This window comes from Oncorhynchus keta, chromosome 12, assembly GCF_023373465.1.
Source record: "Oncorhynchus keta strain PuntledgeMale-10-30-2019 chromosome 12, Oket_V2, whole genome shotgun sequence".
Lineage (NCBI taxonomy): Eukaryota > Metazoa > Chordata > Actinopteri > Salmoniformes > Salmonidae > Oncorhynchus > Oncorhynchus keta.
In genome coordinates, this window is record NC_068432.1 from 34,050,564 (window position 1) to 34,070,699 (window position 20,136).

At 43.6% G+C, this 20,136-nt stretch overlaps 1 protein-coding gene across 2 annotated transcripts in view; it reads right to left on the reverse strand.

Moving 5' to 3' along the window:
* Window positions 1-2,416: 2,416 nt before the first annotated feature.
* Window positions 2,417-20,136, reverse strand: part of LOC118391400 (coronin-1C-A-like) — a 28,105-nt gene continuing 10,385 nt past the window's right edge. For both annotated transcript variants that reach the window (XM_035782751.2, XM_035782752.2), the window contains exons 3-11: window positions 8,621-8,743; window positions 7,676-7,805; window positions 7,298-7,479; window positions 5,482-5,601; window positions 4,637-4,741; window positions 4,375-4,520; window positions 4,168-4,225; window positions 3,746-3,991; window positions 2,417-3,467 (exon numbers count right to left, since the gene is read on the reverse strand). In XM_035782751.2, the coding sequence (XP_035638644.1) occupies window positions 3,348-3,467; window positions 3,746-3,991; window positions 4,168-4,225; window positions 4,375-4,520; window positions 4,637-4,741; window positions 5,482-5,601; window positions 7,298-7,479; window positions 7,676-7,805; window positions 8,621-8,743 (1,230 nt within the window). In that variant the 3' untranslated portion in view covers window positions 2,417-3,347. The remainder of the gene's footprint in view (window positions 3,468-3,745; window positions 3,992-4,167; window positions 4,226-4,374; window positions 4,521-4,636; window positions 4,742-5,481; window positions 5,602-7,297; window positions 7,480-7,675; window positions 7,806-8,620; window positions 8,744-20,136) is intronic.

Below are 20,136 nucleotides of genomic sequence, written 5' to 3' on the forward strand. Positions count from 1 at the left end.
ACAGACCTCCTCTAACAGGCTCATTGCTGTGCAGTGTAAACTACAGACCTCCTGTAACCAGCATCATTGCTGTGCAGTGTAAACTACAGACCTCCTGTAACCAGCATCATTGCTGTGCAGTGCAAACTACAGACCTCCTCTAACCAGGCTCATTGCTGTGCAGTGCAAACTACAGACCTCCTCTAACCAGGCTCATTGCTGTGCAGTGCAAACTGCAGACCTCCTGTAACCAGCATCATTGCTGTGCAGTGTAAACTACAGACCTCCTGTAACCAGCATCATTGCTGTGCAGTGTAAACTACAGACCTCCTGTAACCAGCATCATTGCTGTGCAGTGCAAACTACAGACCTCCTCTAACCAGGCTCATTGCTGTGCAGTGTAAACTGCAGACCTCCTCTAACCAGGCTCATTGCTGTGCAGTGCAAACTACATACCTCCTGTAACCAGCATCATTGCTGTGCAGTGCAAACTACAGACCTCCTCTAACAGGCTCATTGCTGTGCAGTGTAAACTACAGACCTCCTGTAACCAGCATCATTGCTGTGCAGTGTAAACTACAGACCTCCTGTAACCAGCATCATTGCTGTGCAGTGCAAACTACAGACCTCCTCTAACCAGGCTCATTGCTGTGCAGTGCAAACTACAGACCTCCTCTAACCAGGCTCATTGCTGTGCAGTGCAAACTGCAGACCTCCTGTAACCAGCATCATTGCTGTGCAGTGTAAACTACAGACCTCCTGTAACCAGCATCATTGCTGTGCAGTGTAAACTACAGACCTCCTGTAACCAGCATCATTGCTGTGCAGTGCAAACTACAGACCTCCTCTAACCAGGCTCATTGCTGTGCAGTGTAAACTGCAGACCTCCTCTAACCAGGCTCATTGCTGTGCAGTGCAAACTGCAGACCTCCTCTAACCAGGCTCATTGCTGTGCAGTGTAAACTACAGACCTCCTCTAACCAGGCTCATTGCTGTGCAGTGCAAACTGCAGACCTCCTCTAACCAGGCTCATTGCTGTGCAGTGTAAACTACAGACCTCCTGTAACCAGCATCATTGCTGTGCAGTGTAAACTACAGACCTCCTCTAACCAGGCTCATTGCTGTGCAGTGTAAACTACAGACCTCCTGTAACCAGCATCATTGCTGTGCAGTGTAAACTACAGACCTCCTCTAACCAGGCTCATTGCTGTGCAGTGTAAACTACAGACCTCCTGTGGAAATGTGGCAGCAAGTATTGAAACCTGTCTCCATGGAAACCACCACTTCCTGTTCTCGTCTTGTGAGTAATTTGTGAACGGATGTTGCTCTGGAGATAAACCCCTTCACAGAGGTAGTTGTCTCAGGGATAATGGATTTCATCACAACCACTAGTTTAGTTGCAGGCTGAAATAGTTTTCTTGGTATAGGCTTACTTCATTACACAATGCATGACAGGTAAAGCAAAATATTCTTGCCTGCATGGAGTTTGAGCACTATATTCACTAAATTGTCAGACTGATAATAAACATGACATTTGATCCATTAAAAACAACAAATTATATTTCCCCCACAGAACCTAAACTGTTCAAAATGTTATTTTGCAAAGACAGCATGGGAATTTGATACACCAGAATTTTAACACACAACAAAGTTGAGTAGCCACACAAACACAGCTACCAAAGAGGACGTTTATCCCACAGTGACCTTCAAACTGGCTGTTTTCCCAACAAATGATTTTAGGAGGTGGGTGGTCAAGAGAGAGGAAATACAGGAGTAAAATGTGTGCTGGTAAGCCTTTCAGTAATCCTTATCCATTAACTTATGTAAATGCTGTATCAGTAGGTAACATATCCCCCCCAAAACAAGTTCCCACCAAATCCACTTAATCTTCCTTGAACTGTTATCCCTCCACTTCAAGCCTTTCATCTAATCTACAAAATCCCCATAGTCCACATTCATCCCCTCATCCGCCCACTGGTTGCCAGTGTGTCTGGATGCCAGACAGCCCCTCTGACCCCCCTTCCCTCCATGCTGTGTGATGAGAACAACCCCCAACAGGAAGCCAGGAGCAGAAAATGACTTTTATGGGCCGGCCAAAGCAATGAAAACCTCTACTCCATGGTTTAAATGTTTTTTCCCCTCTAGACTGTGCCACTGGCGCTCTGCTGATGGAACAAAGGATCTTTCATTATTGTACTTAAGACTAATTATTGGATCTTGAATTGTCCTGGTTGTCATTTATACAACCATTTCAGATTATGTGGTGTTATCAAAAGATAATGTTATACTGTATATTCACATAACGGTTTCTAAAATCCCACTTGAGATGTGTCTATCAGACTGTGCATTGCTCTGCCGGTTTCAGTGTGTGAATCATTTAATTCAAGCCAGCAAGACAGACAGAGGTGAAAAAGGTAGAAAGAAAGGTTAGCACAAACAAAGAATAAGGGATTTATTGTGGAGAAGACATTTCCATGTGTAAAATCTTTATTGCATGCACCTTACTACATGAACTAGATGGTTGAGTGAAAGAAATGCTGAGAGAGGTCCCTTTCCAATGTCACAACATGCACCGGAGTGGGTGACCTCAGATTGAGCCCTAATACCCTCCACAGCGTGACAGAGGCACCACTACATTTATGCCAGCGAGAGCTGCAGTTTACGCCACTGCCTGCCGACACCCCCACAGTTAAAATCTACACCCAGAAGAACTAACAATATCGTCAGACTTCCTTCACATTCAGTGATCTGATGCTTAATACGAGCAGCTGGCGTGGCGGAAAAATGTTGATATCTTTCTCTTTCTTTTGCAACAGTGTAACAGCTATAGTTGGTTCAAAGATAATTCTTCTCTTTGCCTAAATCATTCTATTATCCTATAGTCTGTAACTGGAATGCAAAACAGGAGAAAAGACTAAATAAATGAAAACCCACACCCACACAAACATTTTTTTGGCAGCACAAAAACCAAGGGGAATATGGCAATACTGGTGGCTACATACGATTGTTGAGAGTATTGCAGTAAGTACAAACTTCCCATCAGAATGTTCTTGACCACAATTTAAAACAATAACAAAATGGTAAGACTTTTCAATCAACCAAAAAATGGCAGTTATTCAAATGCGTTTCATCCCCAGTAAAAAGGTGGACTATGAATTGCAACAGTTGTTTCTCTAAGTATTTTAGAGGTAAGTGTGAGGGGTAGACATGATAAAAAACAAAGTTCATCTTGGAATGTGTGCTTGGGATCGTCGCTGGGAAGATTCCAAGCGGAATGACGAAGCCGAATTCTCAAATTTTGGCAGTGACTGGCCCTGTTCACTCGATTATCTCCCAATCAATGAATGGTCCTGAGCGGGGGCTGAGTCTTAGATGGCGACCTTGGACATCTGGTCCTCCAGTTTGGCAATTCGACGGTCTTGTAGGGTGACGAGGTCCCTGAGCGACTTGACCTCTCGCAGCAGCTCCTCCAGTTTCCCTTCATTTTGCTGCAATAAAGCATAGAAAGGACAACCAGTTAAATAATGACAAGATATATTGTTTCACAAACCATTTGGTAGCTAAAATGACTTAACAGAAAATGTTCCAGTACTGTTCTGATATCAATCGTTGCGAATCAAATCTATTCACTGTGTTACTGCAGCTGATTTTCTTAGTTTATCTTAACACATCTTGTCTATTGCCTGTGTTAAAAGTACAGTTTTATTCACTATATTGTCTTAATATAGCTTGACAGTTGTTACTGAAAGTGTTCAGTCCTACTCACTATAGATGGATGTGGAGAGGCCTTGCTCTCGGCAGGCGAGGTGTTTGCTGCTTTCTTGGCTGGCTTGCCCTCCAAGACATTAGACTTCTTGACCACCTTGAGGTCGCGGTTCTTGCCGGGGACATAGCCGTTTTTCAGGGAGATCAGGATGGGCTCGCCGTTCTTCCCATCAAACCAGTCCTCCGCCTCGATGGCACAATCTGGTCCTGCTGTGTCCGGGTACAGGTCATCCTGGAACAGGTCCGACTGGATGCGTGGGACGGAGAGAAGGAAAGACATAATGGTATCAGTTAGGACTGTACTCTAGTCAGTGGCTGTATTCTTAATATTGCCTGATTTGAACAACAATTGCACTCTTTTCTACAGCATCGATGTCTTAAATGTAAAAAAATATATTCAAAGAGTAAAAGAAAGACACAAACCTTTCGGGGGACTGTCATAATGATTGGCTCACATTTTCTCTCATGTAGTTTATAAAACCTGCAAGTAAAATAGACAAAACATGATGAGGATGTACAGCCACAGAATCAAAGGCATTAGGACTGTTCTCTCAAATACTGAAACATGTCCTCCCTCTAATGGACATAAGGAGAAGGTCTCAAAGCCATCACTGAGTGCATGGTTGTTACCTGGCAATCTCGCACTTGTTGACGTCCAGTCCTCGTTTGGGCATGTAGCCCATACCTCGCTGGGGCTCCTTGCTGGAGAAGGTGTTGAGGTAGTGCACGAATGGAGCCTCGTCTGTTATCTCAAAGTACCGGATGCTACTGTCACCCTGAACATAGGAGAGGTTACTGTTAAAACCTGTGAAATCCTCCCAGAAAGACCGAAGTCACACTAATCCTCTATCCAGATGGGAGACAACATCTCTAACAAGTATATCATCCTCACCTTCCCACACAGGTACACTATATTGGTGTCTGCATCATAGAAGGGCAGCAACACTCCATTACTGGTGTCCAGCTCGTGGACTGATATTGGCTCCTCCATGCTTTTCTGTCAACACAAAACATACATTTCATGTGGTTACTTCAACTATACATTCATGTACATACTACCTCAATTGGGCCGACCAAACAGTGCTCCCGCACATTGGCTAACCGGGCCATCTGCATTGTGTCCCACCAACCGCCAACCCCTCTTTTACGCTACAGCTACTCTCTGTTCATCATATATGCATAGTCACTTTAACCATATCTACATGTACATACTACCTCAACCAGCCTGACTAACCGGTGTCTGTATGTAGCCTCGCTACTTTTATAGCCTCGCTACTGTCATAGCCTCGCTACTGTATATAGCCTGTCTTTTTACTGTGGTTTTATTTCTTTACTTACCTATTGTTCACGTAACACCTTTTTTGCAGTATTGGTTAGAGCCTGTAAGTAAGCATTTCACTGTAAGGTCTACACCTATTGTATTCGGCACACGTGACAAAAACTTTGATTTGATTTAGATAAGGATTTGTGCATCTATGAGTGCATGAATGTCTATCTGTATGTGTATAACAAATAATAATTTGGTGGGTGCTTATATTTGTCCTATTTTACACGTGTGAATTGAGAATGTTTATTTTTGCATATACCAACTCTCCCTCGGAGAGTGGGGTCACAGCCAGGGTCTGCCACTTTTAACGGTGACCCTGGAGCAATTAGGGTTAAGTGCCTTGCGCAAGGCCACATCGGCAGATTTCCATGTGTGTGTGTCCGTGTGGGTCTGGATGGGAGGTGACATACGGGGTTCCAGAGGGCTAGCTGCCGCTCGCTCATGCGGCTGAAGCCGGTGGTGAAGATGTTTCCGTCAGCCAGGAAGATGGCTCTCATGGGCCGTGCTCCATCGTGGGCCTTGTCCTTCTCCTGAAACACAACACGTCTATCAGAGAGGATCGCATGTTTCAGCACCAATGACGTGTGGGTGTTTATGTGAGAGACAGTGCTACAAGAGTGATTATCAAGCCAAAATACAGTGTATTCACCCCCCTTAGCATTTTTCCTATTTTGTTGCCTTGCAACCTGGAATTAAAATAGATTTTTGGGGGGGTTTGTATCATTTGATTTACACAATATGCCTTCCACTTTGAAGAGGCAAACTATATTTTATTGTGAAATGAGAAAAAAAAGAAAACGGTCAATGCTTTGTAAAACCACACTTTGCAGCAATTACAGCTGCAAGTCTCTTGGGGTGTGTCTCTATAAGCTTGGCACATCTAGCCACTGTGATTTTTGCCCATTCTTCAAGGTAAAACTGCTCCAGCTCCTTCAAGTTGGATGGGTTACGCTGGTGTACAGCAATCTTTAAGTCATACCACAGATTCTCAATTGGATTGAGGTCTGGGCTTTGACTAAGCCATTCCAATACATTTAAATGTTTCCCCTTAAACCACCCGAGTGTGGCTTTAGCAGGATGCTTAGGGTCATTGTCCTGCTGGAAGGTGAACCTCCGTCCCACTCTCAAATGTCTGAGAGACAAACAGGTTTCCCTCAAGAATTTCCCTGCATTTAGCGCTACCCATCATTCTTTCAATTCTGACCAGTTTCCCAGTCCCTGCCGATGAAAAACATCCCCACAGCATGATGCTGCCACCACCATGCGTTACTGTGGAGATATTCTCGGGGTGATGAGACGTGTTGGGTTTGCACCAGACGAAGCGTTTTCCTTGATGGCCAAAAAGCTCAATTTTAGTCTCATCTGACCAGAGTACCTCCTTCCATATGTTTGGGGAGTCTCCCACATTCCTTTTGGCGAACACCAAACGTGTTTGCTTATTTTATTCTTTAAGCAATGGCTTTTTTGGCCACTCTTCCATAAAGCCCAGCTCTATGGAGTGTACGGCTTAAAGTGGTCCTATGGACAGATACTCCAATCTCCGCTGCAGAGCTTTGCAGCTCCTTAAGGGTTGTCTTTGGTCTCTTTGTTGCCTCTCTGATCAATTCCTTCCTTGCCTGGTCCATGAGTTTTGGTGGGCAGCCCTCTCTTGGCAGGTTTGTTGTGGTGCCATATTCTTTACATTTTTTAATAATGGATTTAATGGTGCTCTGTGGTATGTTCAAAGTTTCGGATATTTTTTTATAACCCAACCCTGATCTGTAGTTCTCCACAACTGTTTGGAGAGATCCTTGGCCTTCACAGTGCCACATGCTTGGTGGTGCCCCTTGCTTAGTTGCTTAGTATTGTTGCAGACTCTGGGGCCTTTCAGAACAGGTGTATATATACTGAGATCATGTGACAGATCATGTGACACTTAGATTGCACACAGGTGAACTTTATTCAACTAATTATGTGACTTCTAAAGGTAATTGGTTGCACCAGATCTTATTTAGAGGCTTCATAGCAAAGGGGGTGAATACTTATGCACACACCACTTTTCCGTTTTTTTTTCTTCTCCATCTCACTTCACCAATTTGGACTATTTTGTGTATGTTCATTGCATGAAATCCAAATAAAAATACATTTAAATTACAGGTTGTAATGCAACAAAATAGGAAAAACGTCAAGGGGGGTGAATACTTTCACAAGGCACTGTATCTCCCCTAGAGTCCCCAGCCCACTCACAGCCACGATCTTCTCCTTGCGGGGGTCAATGACACGGATATTCTTGTCCTTGCAGGCGGTGCAGATGAGGGCTCCATTGCGGCTCCAGCAGGCGCTGAAGATGACGTCAGGGTGCATGTCCTCCAGCTGGATCATGGCCTCGCCCGTCCCCACGTTCCAGATGATGATCAAGTTGTCACAGCCTGGTGGGACAGACAAACTAGTCGAAATCCACATGCCACTGCCTCGTAGCAGAGTACAGTCCCACAGTAGAGTGGAAAATATATAAAATGCCTTGTATTCTGAGAGCTGTTCTGACAAATGAACTCCCTGCTGAAAGTGCCATACTCCTGCAGACACTATACTCGTGTGAGAGCAGGGTATTAAACCTGTATCTACCTGCACTCATGAGGACGTTCCGGGCCGTGGGGTGCCAAGTGACGATGCCCACCCTCTTCGAGTGTCCCTCCAACACCACCACAGGCTCAGCCAGCGGGGTGACCAGCCCATTATCTGGGATCTGCCACACCTGGAGACAGCGAGAGATGAAGTTAGTCATGATGCCATTGCCTTCTACTTATTTATATCCATTTTCTCATTTATAACTACGGACATGAACAAACAAGAGGTCAATTCTCCTCAACCCCTTGAGACAATCAGCCTTAGCTAGGTGTCAGTATACTATGGATGTGCTTTTCTAATGTTAGCAGGATGTACTAACGGTGTTTAGTCTAAGGATGGCAGCAGAGAGCTGATGGGGGCAGAAACAAGGATGGGAAAGGAATAAGGCCTGCATAACATTTAATGTTTCACCTGCATAACATACGTTTCAGAGAGCAGGCCTTACTAAAATGTTTTTTGTATTCCATCTTTAAGGTCTATCATATAAAATACATTTAGATAAAATATTGTATGGACCCTTCTGTGGACTTGTCCGTTTCTTGCTGCAGACATTATTTATTTGTCTAAGACCAAATAAGGACACAAGACATTTTGATAGGATGACCTCACTGCCCCACCATCCAGTTATGGCTGTGGATCCGATAACGCTATGACACATGCTTTGTGTATAGAGCACACCAGGGAGGCTAAGCTTGCAGCACTAGCATGTGCAGCACACTGACAGACCCAGACGGGGCTATTGATCATAGTCTTCTTAAGAGATGTCAGAGTTCACTGGAAAAAAAATCTATAGGGGTAAAGAGCTTTCCTTTATTACGTAAGGTGCATCCACAGAGTCCGAACATGTGTAGTAGGTAGGTATTCATACCTGGGCCTAGACAGCATCTTGAACATAGTGTCACCATTTTAAAGATGTAAGCAGTGAAAACTGTCTGTACGTACCATGACTGTGCAGTCCTCTGAGCCGCTGGCGATGACATGGTCATTGTGAGGGCACCAGTCGATGTCCAGGACAGGACCCGTATGACCACATACTGTTGGGTAGGCCTTGTCTATGCGACCAGTCTGGAGAGAGAAAGAGGACATTCAGTATGACTGATGGAGATCAGTAACAATGACGGGAGAAACGATGAACTGTGAGCCCCCTAGTCCTACTGGCAAAGACCAAGGGTTGGCTTGTGAAGGAATAAAAATACAACATTAGGTTAAAAGGCATCTATATACATTTGAAGTCGGAGGTTTACATACACTTAGGTTGGAGTCATTAAAACTCATTTTTCAACCACTCCACAAATTCCTTGTTAACAAACTATAGTTTTGGCAAGTCGGTTAGGACATCTACATTGTGCATGATACAAGTAATTTTTCCAACAATTGTTTAAACTTCTAATGGCTGCAGGGGCAGTACTGAGTAGCGTGGATGAAAGGTGCCCAGAGTCAACGGCCTGCTCCTCAGTCCCAGTTGCTAATATATGCATATTATTAATAGTATTGGATAGAACACACTCAGGAGTTTCTAAAATGGTTTGAATGATGTCTGTGAGTATAACAGAACTCATATGGCAGGCAAAAACCTGAGAAGAAATCCAAACAGGAAGTGGAAATCTGAGGTTGGTCGATTTTCAACCCAGCCCCTATTGAATGCACAGTGGGATATGGATAAAGTTGCACTTCCTAAGGCTTTCACTAGATGTCAACCGTCTTTAGAAACTCGAATGAGGCTTCTACTGTGTGGTGGAGCCGGATGGGAGCGGTTTGAGTCAGTGGTCTGGCAGAGAGCCAGGTCCTGGGCATGCGCATTTCACACGATAGCGACCTGAGTTCCATGGCTTCTCTACAGACATAGGAATCCTCCGGTTGGAACTTTATTGAAGATTTATGATAACATACTAAAGATTGATTCTATACTTAGTTTGACAAGTTTTTCAACCTGTAATATAACTTTTTGAAGTTTTCGTCCGTTTGGATTTGTGTACTAAACACGCTAACAAAAGTAGCTACTTGGACATAAATAATGGACATTATCGAACAAATCAAGCATTTATTGTGGAACTAGGATTCCTGGGAGTGCATTCTGATGAAGATCGTTAAAGGTAGGGGAATATTTATAATGTGATTTCTCTTGATAATTGTATTTATTTTCTGATCTTAGATTATTGCATGGTTTGCTTTTCCGAAAGTTAAAAAAAAAAATCTGACACAGCGGTTGCATTAAGGAGAGGTATATCTATATTTCCATGTCTAACAATTGTATTTATCGACATTTAGCAAGGAAGAAGCCACTGCTCCAAAACCGCCATAAAAAAATACAGTCTACAGTATGCAACTGCACATGGGGACAAAGATCATACTTTTTGGAGAAATGTCCTCTGGTCTGATGAAACAAAAATAGAACTGCTTGGCCATAATGACCATCATTATGTTTGGAGGAAAGCCGAAGAACACCATCCCAACCGTAAAGCACAAGGGTGGCAGCATCATGTTGTGGAGGTGTTTTGCTGCAGGAGGGATTGGTGCACTTCACAAAATAGATGGCATCATGAGGTAGGAAAATTATGTGGATATATTGAAGCAACATGTCAAGACATCAGTCAGGAAGTTAAAGCTTGGTTGCAAATGGGTCTTCCAAATACCCCAAGCATACTTCAAAAGTTGTGGCAAAATGGCTTAAGGACAACAAAGTCAAGGTATTAGAGTGGCCATCACAAAGCACTGACCTCAGTCCCATTGAAAATTTGTGGGCAGAACTGAAAAAAACGTGGCCTACAAACATGACTCAGTTACACCAGCTCTGTCAGGAGGAATGGACCAAAATTCACCTAACTTATTTTTGGAAGCTTGTGAAGGCTACCTGAAATGTTTGACCCAAGTTTAAATTGTTTAAGGCAATGCTACCAAATACTAATTGAGTGTATGTAAACTTCTGACCCACTGGGAATATGATGAAAGAAATAAAAGCTGAAATAAATGATTCTCTCTACTATTATTCTGACATTTCACATTCTTAAAATAAAAGTGGTGATCCTAACTGACCCAATAATTTTTACTAGGATTAAATGTCAGGGATCGTGAAAAACGGAGTTTAAATGGATTTGGCCAAGTTGTACGTAAACTTCCGACTTCAGCAGTATACACACGCGCACACTCTACTCTAGCATTTCCCTAGATACATGTTTAGCAGTGGTGGCAAAGGTTGTGGAAAGGTGTCACGGAGGCAATGGCCAATTCTGTATTCTTATGCTAAAACATTATGGCAAAAATCAATGGATCCCAAAAAACGCATTTAAAAAAATGTTGGGTGCGGCGGCAACTATTTAGCAGCAGCCGCTGCTAAATGAATACCGGGGAAACACAGTACTCTCTGAGACAATATACAGTGCCTTCGGAAAGTATTCAGACCCCTTAACTTTTTACACATTGTGTTAGGTTACAGCCTTAATCTAAAATGTATTAAACAGTTTCCCTCCCACCTCATCAATCTACACACAAATACCCTATAATGACAAGCAAAAGCAGGTATTTAGAAATGGTTGCTAATTTAATAAAAAAATATTGAAATATCACATTTACATAAGTATTTCAGACCCTTTACTCAGTACTTTGTTGAAGCACATTTGGCAGCGATTACAGCCTGGAGTCATCTTGGGTATGACACTACAAGCTTGGTACACCTGTATTTGGGGAGTATCTCCCATTCTTCTCTGCAGATCCTCTCAAGCTCTGTTAGGTTGAATGGGGAGCGTTGCTGCACAGCTATTTTCAGTTCTCTCCAGAGATGTTCGATCAGGTTCAAGTCCGGGGTCTGGTTGGGCCACTCAAGGACATTCAGAGACTTGTCTCGAATCCACTCCTGCTTAGTTTGTTTTAAATTTCACCTTTATTTAACCAGGTAGGCTAGTTGAGAACAAGTTCTCATTTACAACTGCGACCTGGCCAAGCTAAAGCAAAGCAGTCGTACAAAAACATCAGAGTTACACATGGGATAGACAAACGTACTGTCAATAAAACAATAGAAAAAAAAGAAGAAAATCTATGTACAGTGTGTGCAAATGTAGAAGAGTAGGGAGGTAGGAAAATAGGCCAAAGAGGCAAAATAATTACAATTTAGCATTAATACTGGAGTGATAGATGTGCAGATGATGATGTGCAAGTAGAGATACTGGGGTGCAAAAGAGCAAGAGGGTAAGTAATAATATGGGGATGAGGTAGTTGGATGTGCTATTTACAGATTGGCTGTGTATAGGCACAGTGATCAGTAGGCTGCTCTGACAGCTGATGCTTAAAGTTAGAAGACTTTAGCTTCAGATATTTTTTCAATTTGTTCCAGTCACTTGGCAGCAGAGAACTGGAAGGAAAGGCGGCAAAAGGAAGTGTTGGCTTTGGGGATGACCAGTGAAATATACCTGCTGGAGCGCATGCTAAGGGTGGGTGTTTCTATGGTGACCAGTGAGCTGAGATAAGGCGTAGCTTTACCTAGCAAAGACTTATAAATGACCTGGAGCCAGTGGGTTTGGTGACAGATACAGTGGGACAAAAAAAAAAGTATTTAGTCAACCACCAATTGTGCAAGTTCTCCCACTTAAAAGGATGAGAGGCCTGTAATTTTCATCATAGGTACACTTCAACTATGACAGACAAAATTAGAAAAAAAATCCAGAAAATCACAGGATTTTTAATGAATTTATTTGCAAATTATGGTGGAAAATAAGTATTTATTTATTCACCTACAAACAAGAAAGAGTTCTGGCTCTCACAGACCTGTAACTTCTTCTTTAAGAGGCTCCTCTGTCCTCCACTCGTTACCTGCATTAATGACACCTGTTTGAACTTGTTATCAGTATAAAAGACACCTGTCCACAACCTCAAACAGTCATACTCCAAACTCCACTATGGCCAAGACCAAAGAGCTGTCAAAGGACACCAGAAACAAAATTGTAGCCCTGCACCAGGCTGGGAAGACGGAATCTGCAATAGGTAAGCAGCTTGGTTTGAAGAAATCAACTGTGGGAGCAATTATTAGGAAATGGAAGACATACAAGACCACTGATAATCTCCCTCGATCTGGGGCTCCACGCAAGATCTCACCCAGTGGGGTCAAAATGATCACAAGAACGGTGAGCAAAAATCCCAGAACCACATGGGGGGACCTAGTGAATGACCTGCAGAGAGCTGGGACCAAAGTAACAAAGCCGACCATCAGTAACACACTATGCCGCCAGGGACTCAAATCCTGCAGTGCCAGACGTGTCCCCCTGCTTAAGCCAGTACATGTCCAGGCCCATCTGAAGTTTGCTAGAGAGCATTTGGAAGAAGATTGGGAGAATGTCATATGGTCAGATGAAGCCAAAATATAACTTTTTGGTAAACAGGAGGACAAAGATTGCTGAGTTGCATCCAAAGAACACCATACCTACTGTGAAGCATAGGGGTGGAAACATCATGCTTTGGGGCTGTTTTTCTGCAAAGGGACCTGGATGACTGATCCATGTAAAGGAAAGAATGAATGGGGCCATGTATTGTGAGATTTTGAGTGAAAACCTCCTTCCATCAGCAAGGGCACTGAAGATGAAACGTGGCTGGGTCTTTCAGCATGACAATGATCCCAAACACACTGGCCGGGCAACGAAGGAGTGGCTTTGTAAGAAGCATTTCAAGGTCCTGGAGTGGCCTAGCCAGTCTCCAGATCTCAACCCCATAGAAAATCTTTGGAGGGAGTTGAAAGTCCGTGTTGCCCAGCAACAGCCCCAAAACATCACTGCTCTAGAGGAGATCTGCATGGAGGAATGGGCCAAAATACCAGCAAGTGTGTGAAAACCTTGTGAAGACTTACAGAAAACGTTTGACCTGTCATTGCCAACAAAGGCTATATAACAAAGTATTGAGATAAACTTTTGTTATTGACCAAATCCTTATTTTCCACCATAATTTGCAAATAAATTCATAAAAAATCCTACAATGTGATTTTCTGGATTTTTCTTCTTCTCATTTTGTCTGTCATAGTTGAAGTGTACCCATGTTGAAAATCACAGGCCTCTCATCTTTTTAAGTGGGAGAACTTGCACAATTGGTGGCTGACTAAATACTTGCAGTAGATTGCAACTCCGCTCCCTTTGGCAGTTCTATCTTGTCTGAAAATGTTATAGTTAGGGAAATGTCAGGATTTTTGGTGGCCTTCCTAAGCCAGGATTTAGACATGGCTAGGACATCCGGGTTGGTGGACTATGCTACAGCAGCGGATAAAACAAACTTAGGGAGGCGGCTTCTAATGTTAACATGTATGAAACCAAAAACCAGAGAGGTTTTGTCTCTAGAGGCACCATTTAAGCCAGGTGCAGTCACCGCATGTGTGTGTGGGGGGGAACAAAAGGTCTAGCTAAGGCATATTGAGCAGGGCTGGAGGCTCTACAGTGAAATAAGACAAAAAAAATCACTAACCAAAACAGTAATAGACAAGGCATATGTACATTAGGGAGAGGCATGTGTAGCCGAGTGATCATAGGTTCCAGTGAGTAGCTAGGTGAGCTGGAGGCACGGCGATACAGACAGCTAGCAGACCGGGGCTAGCAGATGGGCCTCGGGGGGACGTCGCAATGGGAGAGCCTGCTGAAACCCCCCGGACGGTTATGTCGGCATACCAGTCGTGATGGATCGGCTGGGCTCCATGACGGCAGCAAAGGGTCCAGGCCAGGCCAATTGGAAAAAGAGGTATTGAAGTCTGATGGATCTCTTCGGCTAGCCGGGAGCTGGGCCTAGATCCAGGCTAACTGGTGCTTGCTTCAGGACAGAGACATTAGCCAGGAGTAGCCACTCGCATAGCAGCTAGCTAGCTGCGATTATCCGGAGTAAAGGTTCAAAGCTTGCGGTAGGAATCCGGAAATGCGGTAGAGAAAAGCAGTCCGATATGCTCTGGGTTGATATCGTGCTGAGCAGACTGGCAGGAATTTGACCAGGCTGAGGCTGGCAGATGTCAGAGTTAACGGTGATTACCGCTAGCAGCTAACTGACTTTGAGTAAGTAGCTAGTTGGCTGGCATGCTTCTGAAGGGGGTTCCGTTTCTAAAGTATGAAAAATAGCAGATCCATAACACATTGGGTGAGGCGGGTTGCAGGAGTGTATGTTCAGTCCATAGATGGAAATTGAGATTAAAAATATTAAAAACATATTTGAAATACAATGCTCAAAAAAATAAAGGGACCACTAAAATAACACATCCTAGATGGGAATGAATGAAATATTCTTCTTAAATATTTTTTTCTTTACATAGTTGAATGTGCTGACAACAAAAGCACACAAAAATGATCAATGGAAATCAAATTTATCAACCCATGGAGGTCTGGATTTGGAGTCACAAAATTAAAGTGGAAAACCACACTACAGGCTGATCCAACTTTGATGTAATGTCCTTAAAACAAGTCAAAATTAGGCTCAGTAGTGTGTGTGGCCTCCACGTGCCTGTATGACCTCCCTACAACGCCTGGGCATGCTCCTGATGAGGTAGCGGATGGTCTCCTGAGGGATCTCCTCCCAGACCTGGACTAAAGCATCCGCCAACTCCTGGACAGTCTGTGGTGCAACGTGGCGTTGGTGGATGGAGCGAGACATGATGTCCCAGATGTGCTCAATTGGATTCAGGTCTGGGGAACGGGCGGGCCAGTCCATAGCATCAATACCTTCCTCTTGCAGGAACTGCTGACACACTCCAGCCACATGAGGTCTAGCATTGTCTTGCATTAGGAGGAACCCAGGGCCAACCGCACCAGCATATGGTCTCACAAGGGGTCTGAGGATCTCATCTCGGTACCTAATGGCAGGCAGGCTACCTCTGGCGAGCACATGGAGGGCTGTGCGGCCCCCCAAAGAAATGCCACCCCACACCATGACTGACCCACCGCCAAACCGGTCATGCTGGAGGATGTTGCAGGCAGCAGAACGTTCTCTACGGCGTCTCCAGACTGTCACGTCTGTCACATGTGCTCAGTGTGAACCTGCTTTCATCTGTGAAGAGCACAGGGCGCCAGTGGCAAATTTGCCACTCTTGGTGTTCTCTGGCAAATGCCAAACGTCCTGCACGGTGTTGGGCTATAAGCACAACCCCCACCTGTGGACGTCGGGCCCTCATACCACCCTCATGGAGCCTGTTTCTGACCGTTTGAGCAGACACATGCACATTTGTGGCCTGCTGGAGGTCACTTTGCAGGGCTCTGGCAGTGCTCCTCCTTGCACAAAGGCGGAGGTAGCGGTCCTGCTGCTGGGTTGTTGCCCTCCTACGGCCTCCTCCACGTCTCCTGATGTACTGGCCTGTCTCCTGGTAGCGCCTCCATGCTCTGGACACTACGCCGACAGACACAGCAAACCTTCTTGCCACAGCTCGCATTGATGTGCCATCCTGGATGATCTGCACTACCTGAGCCACTTGTGTGGGTTGTAGACTCCGTCTCATGCTACCACTAGAGTGAAAGCACCCCCAGCATTCAAAAGTGACCAAAATATCAGCCAGGAAGCATAGGAACTGAGAAGTGGTCTGTGGTTATCACCTGCAGAACCACTCCTTTATTGGGAGTGTCTTGCTAATTGCCTATAATTTCCACCTGTTGTCTATTCCATTTGCACAACAGCATGTGAAATTTATTGTCAATCAGTGTTGCTTCCTAAGTGGACAGTTTGATTTCACAGAAGTGTGATTGACTTGGAGTTACATTGTGTTGTTTAAGTGTTCCCTTTATTTTTTTGAGAAGTGTATATGCGAAGAAAAACGATATATACACGGTACAGGACAATCAAAACAGACATCCCGCTGCTACGCCATCTTGGAAAATGTGTCTTTGCTGTGTGCTTAGGGTTGTAACCTTCGCCCCAGTGTGATCTCCTGAGCACTCTTGAGCAGGTTTTCATCAAGGATCTCTCTGTACTTTGCTCAATTCATCTTTCCCTCGATCCTGACTAGTCTCCCAATCCCTGCCGCTGAAAAACACCCCCACAGCATGATGCTGCCACTACTATCCTTCACCGTAGAGATGGTGCCAGGATTCCTCTAGACCTGACGTTTGGCATTCATGCCAAAGAGTTCAATCTTGGTTTCATCAGACTAGAGAATCTTGTTTTTCATGGTCTGAGCAGGCCATGGTTTGTAGGTGCCTTTTGGCAAACTCCAAGTGGGCTGTCATGTGCTTTTTACTGAGGAGTGGCTTCCGTCTGGCCACTCTACCATAAAGGCCTGATTGGTGGAGTCCTGCAGAGATTGTTGTCCTTCTGAAAGTTTCTCCCATCTCCACAGAGGAACTCTAGAGCTCTGTCAGAGTGACCATCAGGTTCTTGGTCACCTCCCTGACCAAGGTCCTTCTCCCTGATTGCTCAATTTGGCCGGGCGGCCTGCTCTAGGAAGAGTCTTGGTGGTTCCAAACTTCTTCCATTTAAGAATGATGGAGTTCACTGTTCTTGGTGACCTTCAATGCTGCAGACATTTTTTGGTACCTTTACCCAGATCTGTGCCTCGACACAACCCTGTCTCAGAGCTCTACGGACAATTTCTTCGACCTCATGTCCAATCAATTGAATTTACCACAAGTGGACTTCAATCAAGTTGTAGAACCATCAATGATGATCAATGGAAACAGGATGCACCTGAACTCAATTTCGAGTCTCATAGCAAAGGGTCTGAATACTTATGTAAATAAGGCATTTGTTGTTTTTTTTTTGCAAAAAAAAAAAAAGGTTTTGCTTTGTCAATTTGGGGTATTGTGTGCAGATTGCTGAGCATTTTTTTTAATTTCTTTAATCCATTTTATAATAAGGCTGTAACGTATCAAACATTTGGGAAAAGTCAAGGAGTATTAATACTTTCCAAGGCACTGTAGATCATTTGTTGTTCATGTACATGCCTGGCATTTCTTAACTATTACTTTCTTCCAGTACCATTCATTCATATTCTTTACGATCATCAAAAACCCAAGGCAGAACTATACATTGAGTGTACAAAACATTAGGAACTCCTTTCTAATATTGAGTACAAAACAGCTTCAATTCGTCAGGGCATGGACTCAACAAGGTATCGAACGCATTCAACAGGGATGCTGGCCCATGTTGACTCCAATGCTTCCCACAGTTGTGTCAAGCTGGCTGGGTGTCCTTTGGGTGGTGGACCATTGATACAGAAATCAAACTGTTTAGCATGAAAAATCCAGCAGCTTTGCAGTTCTTGACACAAACCGGTGCACCTGCCTGGCACCTACCACCATAACCCGTTCAAAAAGGCACTTCAATCTTTTGTCGTGCCCATTCACACTGAATGGCATACATACACAATCCATGTCTCAATTGTCTCAAGGCTTAGAGATCCTTCTTTAACGTGTCTCCTCCCCTTCATCTACACTGATTGAAGTGGATTTAACAAGTGACATCAATAAGGGATCATAGCTTCCACCTGGATTCACCTAGTCGGACTATGTCATGGAAAGAGCGAGAGTTCCTAATGTTTTGTACACTCAGTGTACATGGTTATTTACAAACTCTGCAGGCTAACATTCCTAAAAAAAAGACCATTAATTTATAAATGACTATGAATTCGGAGGGCTAAAATTATTAAATATTAAAGCATTGAACCTCTCATTAAAGGCTTCAGTCATACAAAAGTTATACTTAAATTCGAACTGGTTCTCCCGCAGATTAGTAAAAATGTCTCACCCTATGGTCAAAAAGGGCCTTTTCCCATTTATTCAGATTACAACCTCTTACTTCTTTCAAAATGAAATAATCTCCAAAATAGGACTACTTTTAACACAAGCTGCAGTTTAATCCACCAGAAAAGACAAAACAAATACACTAATTGATAAAAAAAAAACATTATCTTTGGAAAAATATATAACCTTTGTAAATGATATCATAATTAGAACTGGGGGAGTTGTCACACATGCAGCTAACAAAATATATATGGAAATGTCTGCTCTATCCAAAATTACAACTAACTGATTACAGTAAAATGGAGGAAAGATGGAGGGGAGAAGGTAAAACATGTGTTTGTCGGCCCTGCACTAAAGACCAAAATATACTGAACTAAAACACAATACGCAACAATTGTAAACAATTTACTGAATTACAGTTCATATACAGGAAAATCTGTCAATTAATTTGATTTAAATCAGGCCTGAATCTATGTATTTCACATGACTGGGAATACAGACACGCATCTGTTGGTAACAGATAAAAAAATAAATACAAGTTTTTTAAAGTAGGGGCGTGGATCAGAAAACCAGTCAGTATCTGATGTGAGCACCATTTGGCTCATGCAGTGTGACATCTCCTTCGCATATAGAGTTCATCAGGCTGTTGGTTAAATCCCGTAGAATGTTGTCCCACTCCTGTTCAACGGCTGTGTGAAGTTGCTGGATATTGGCGGGAACTGAAACACGCTGTCGTACACGTCAATCCAGATCACCCCAAACGTGCTTAGTGGGTGACATGTCTGGTGAGTATGCAGGCCATGGACGAACTGACATTTTCAGCTTCCAGGAATTGTGTACAGATCCTTGCGACATGGGGTGATGGCAGCAGATGAATGGCACGACCATGAGCCTCAGGATCTTGTTGCGGTATCTCTGTGCATTCAAATTGCCATAGAGACAATCCAATTGCCATTGATAAACCGCTCCCCCACACAACGCTATACAAGTGGTCTGCGGTAGAGGTCGACCGATTAATCGGAATGGCCGATTAATTAGGGTCGATTTCAAGTTTTCATAACAATCGTAAATCTGTCATTTTGGATGCCGATTTAGCCATTAAATATATATATACATATATATATATATTTACACCTCTATTCAATCTTTATTTAACTAGGCGTCAGTTAAGAACACATTCTTATTTTCAATGACGGCCTAGGAACGGTGGGTTAACTGCCTTGTTCAGGGGCAGAACAACAGATTTTTACCTTGTCAGCTCAGGGATTCAATCGTGCAACCTTAGGGTTAACTAGTCCAACGCTCTAACCATCTGCCTCACGAGGAGCCCGCCTGTTACGCGAATGCAGTAAGAAGCAAAGGTAAGTTGCTAGCTAGCATTAAACTTAATCAATCATAATCACTAGTTATAACTACACATGGTTGATGATATTACTAGTTTATCTAGCGTGTCCTGCGTTGCATATAATTCAGTGCAGTGCGCATTCGCGAAAAAGGACTGTCGCTGCTCCAACGTGTACCTAACCATAAACACCAATGCCTTTCTTAAAATCAATACACAGAAGTATATATTTTTAAACCTGCATATTTAGCTAAAATAAATCAAGGTTAGCAGGCAATATTAACCAGGTGAAATTGTGTCACTTCTCTTGCGTTCATTGCACGCAGAGTCAGGGTATATGCAACAGTTTGGGCCGCCTGGCTCATTGCGAACTAATTTGCCAGAATTGTACGTAATTATGACATAACATTGAAGGTTGTGCAATGTAACAGGAATATTTA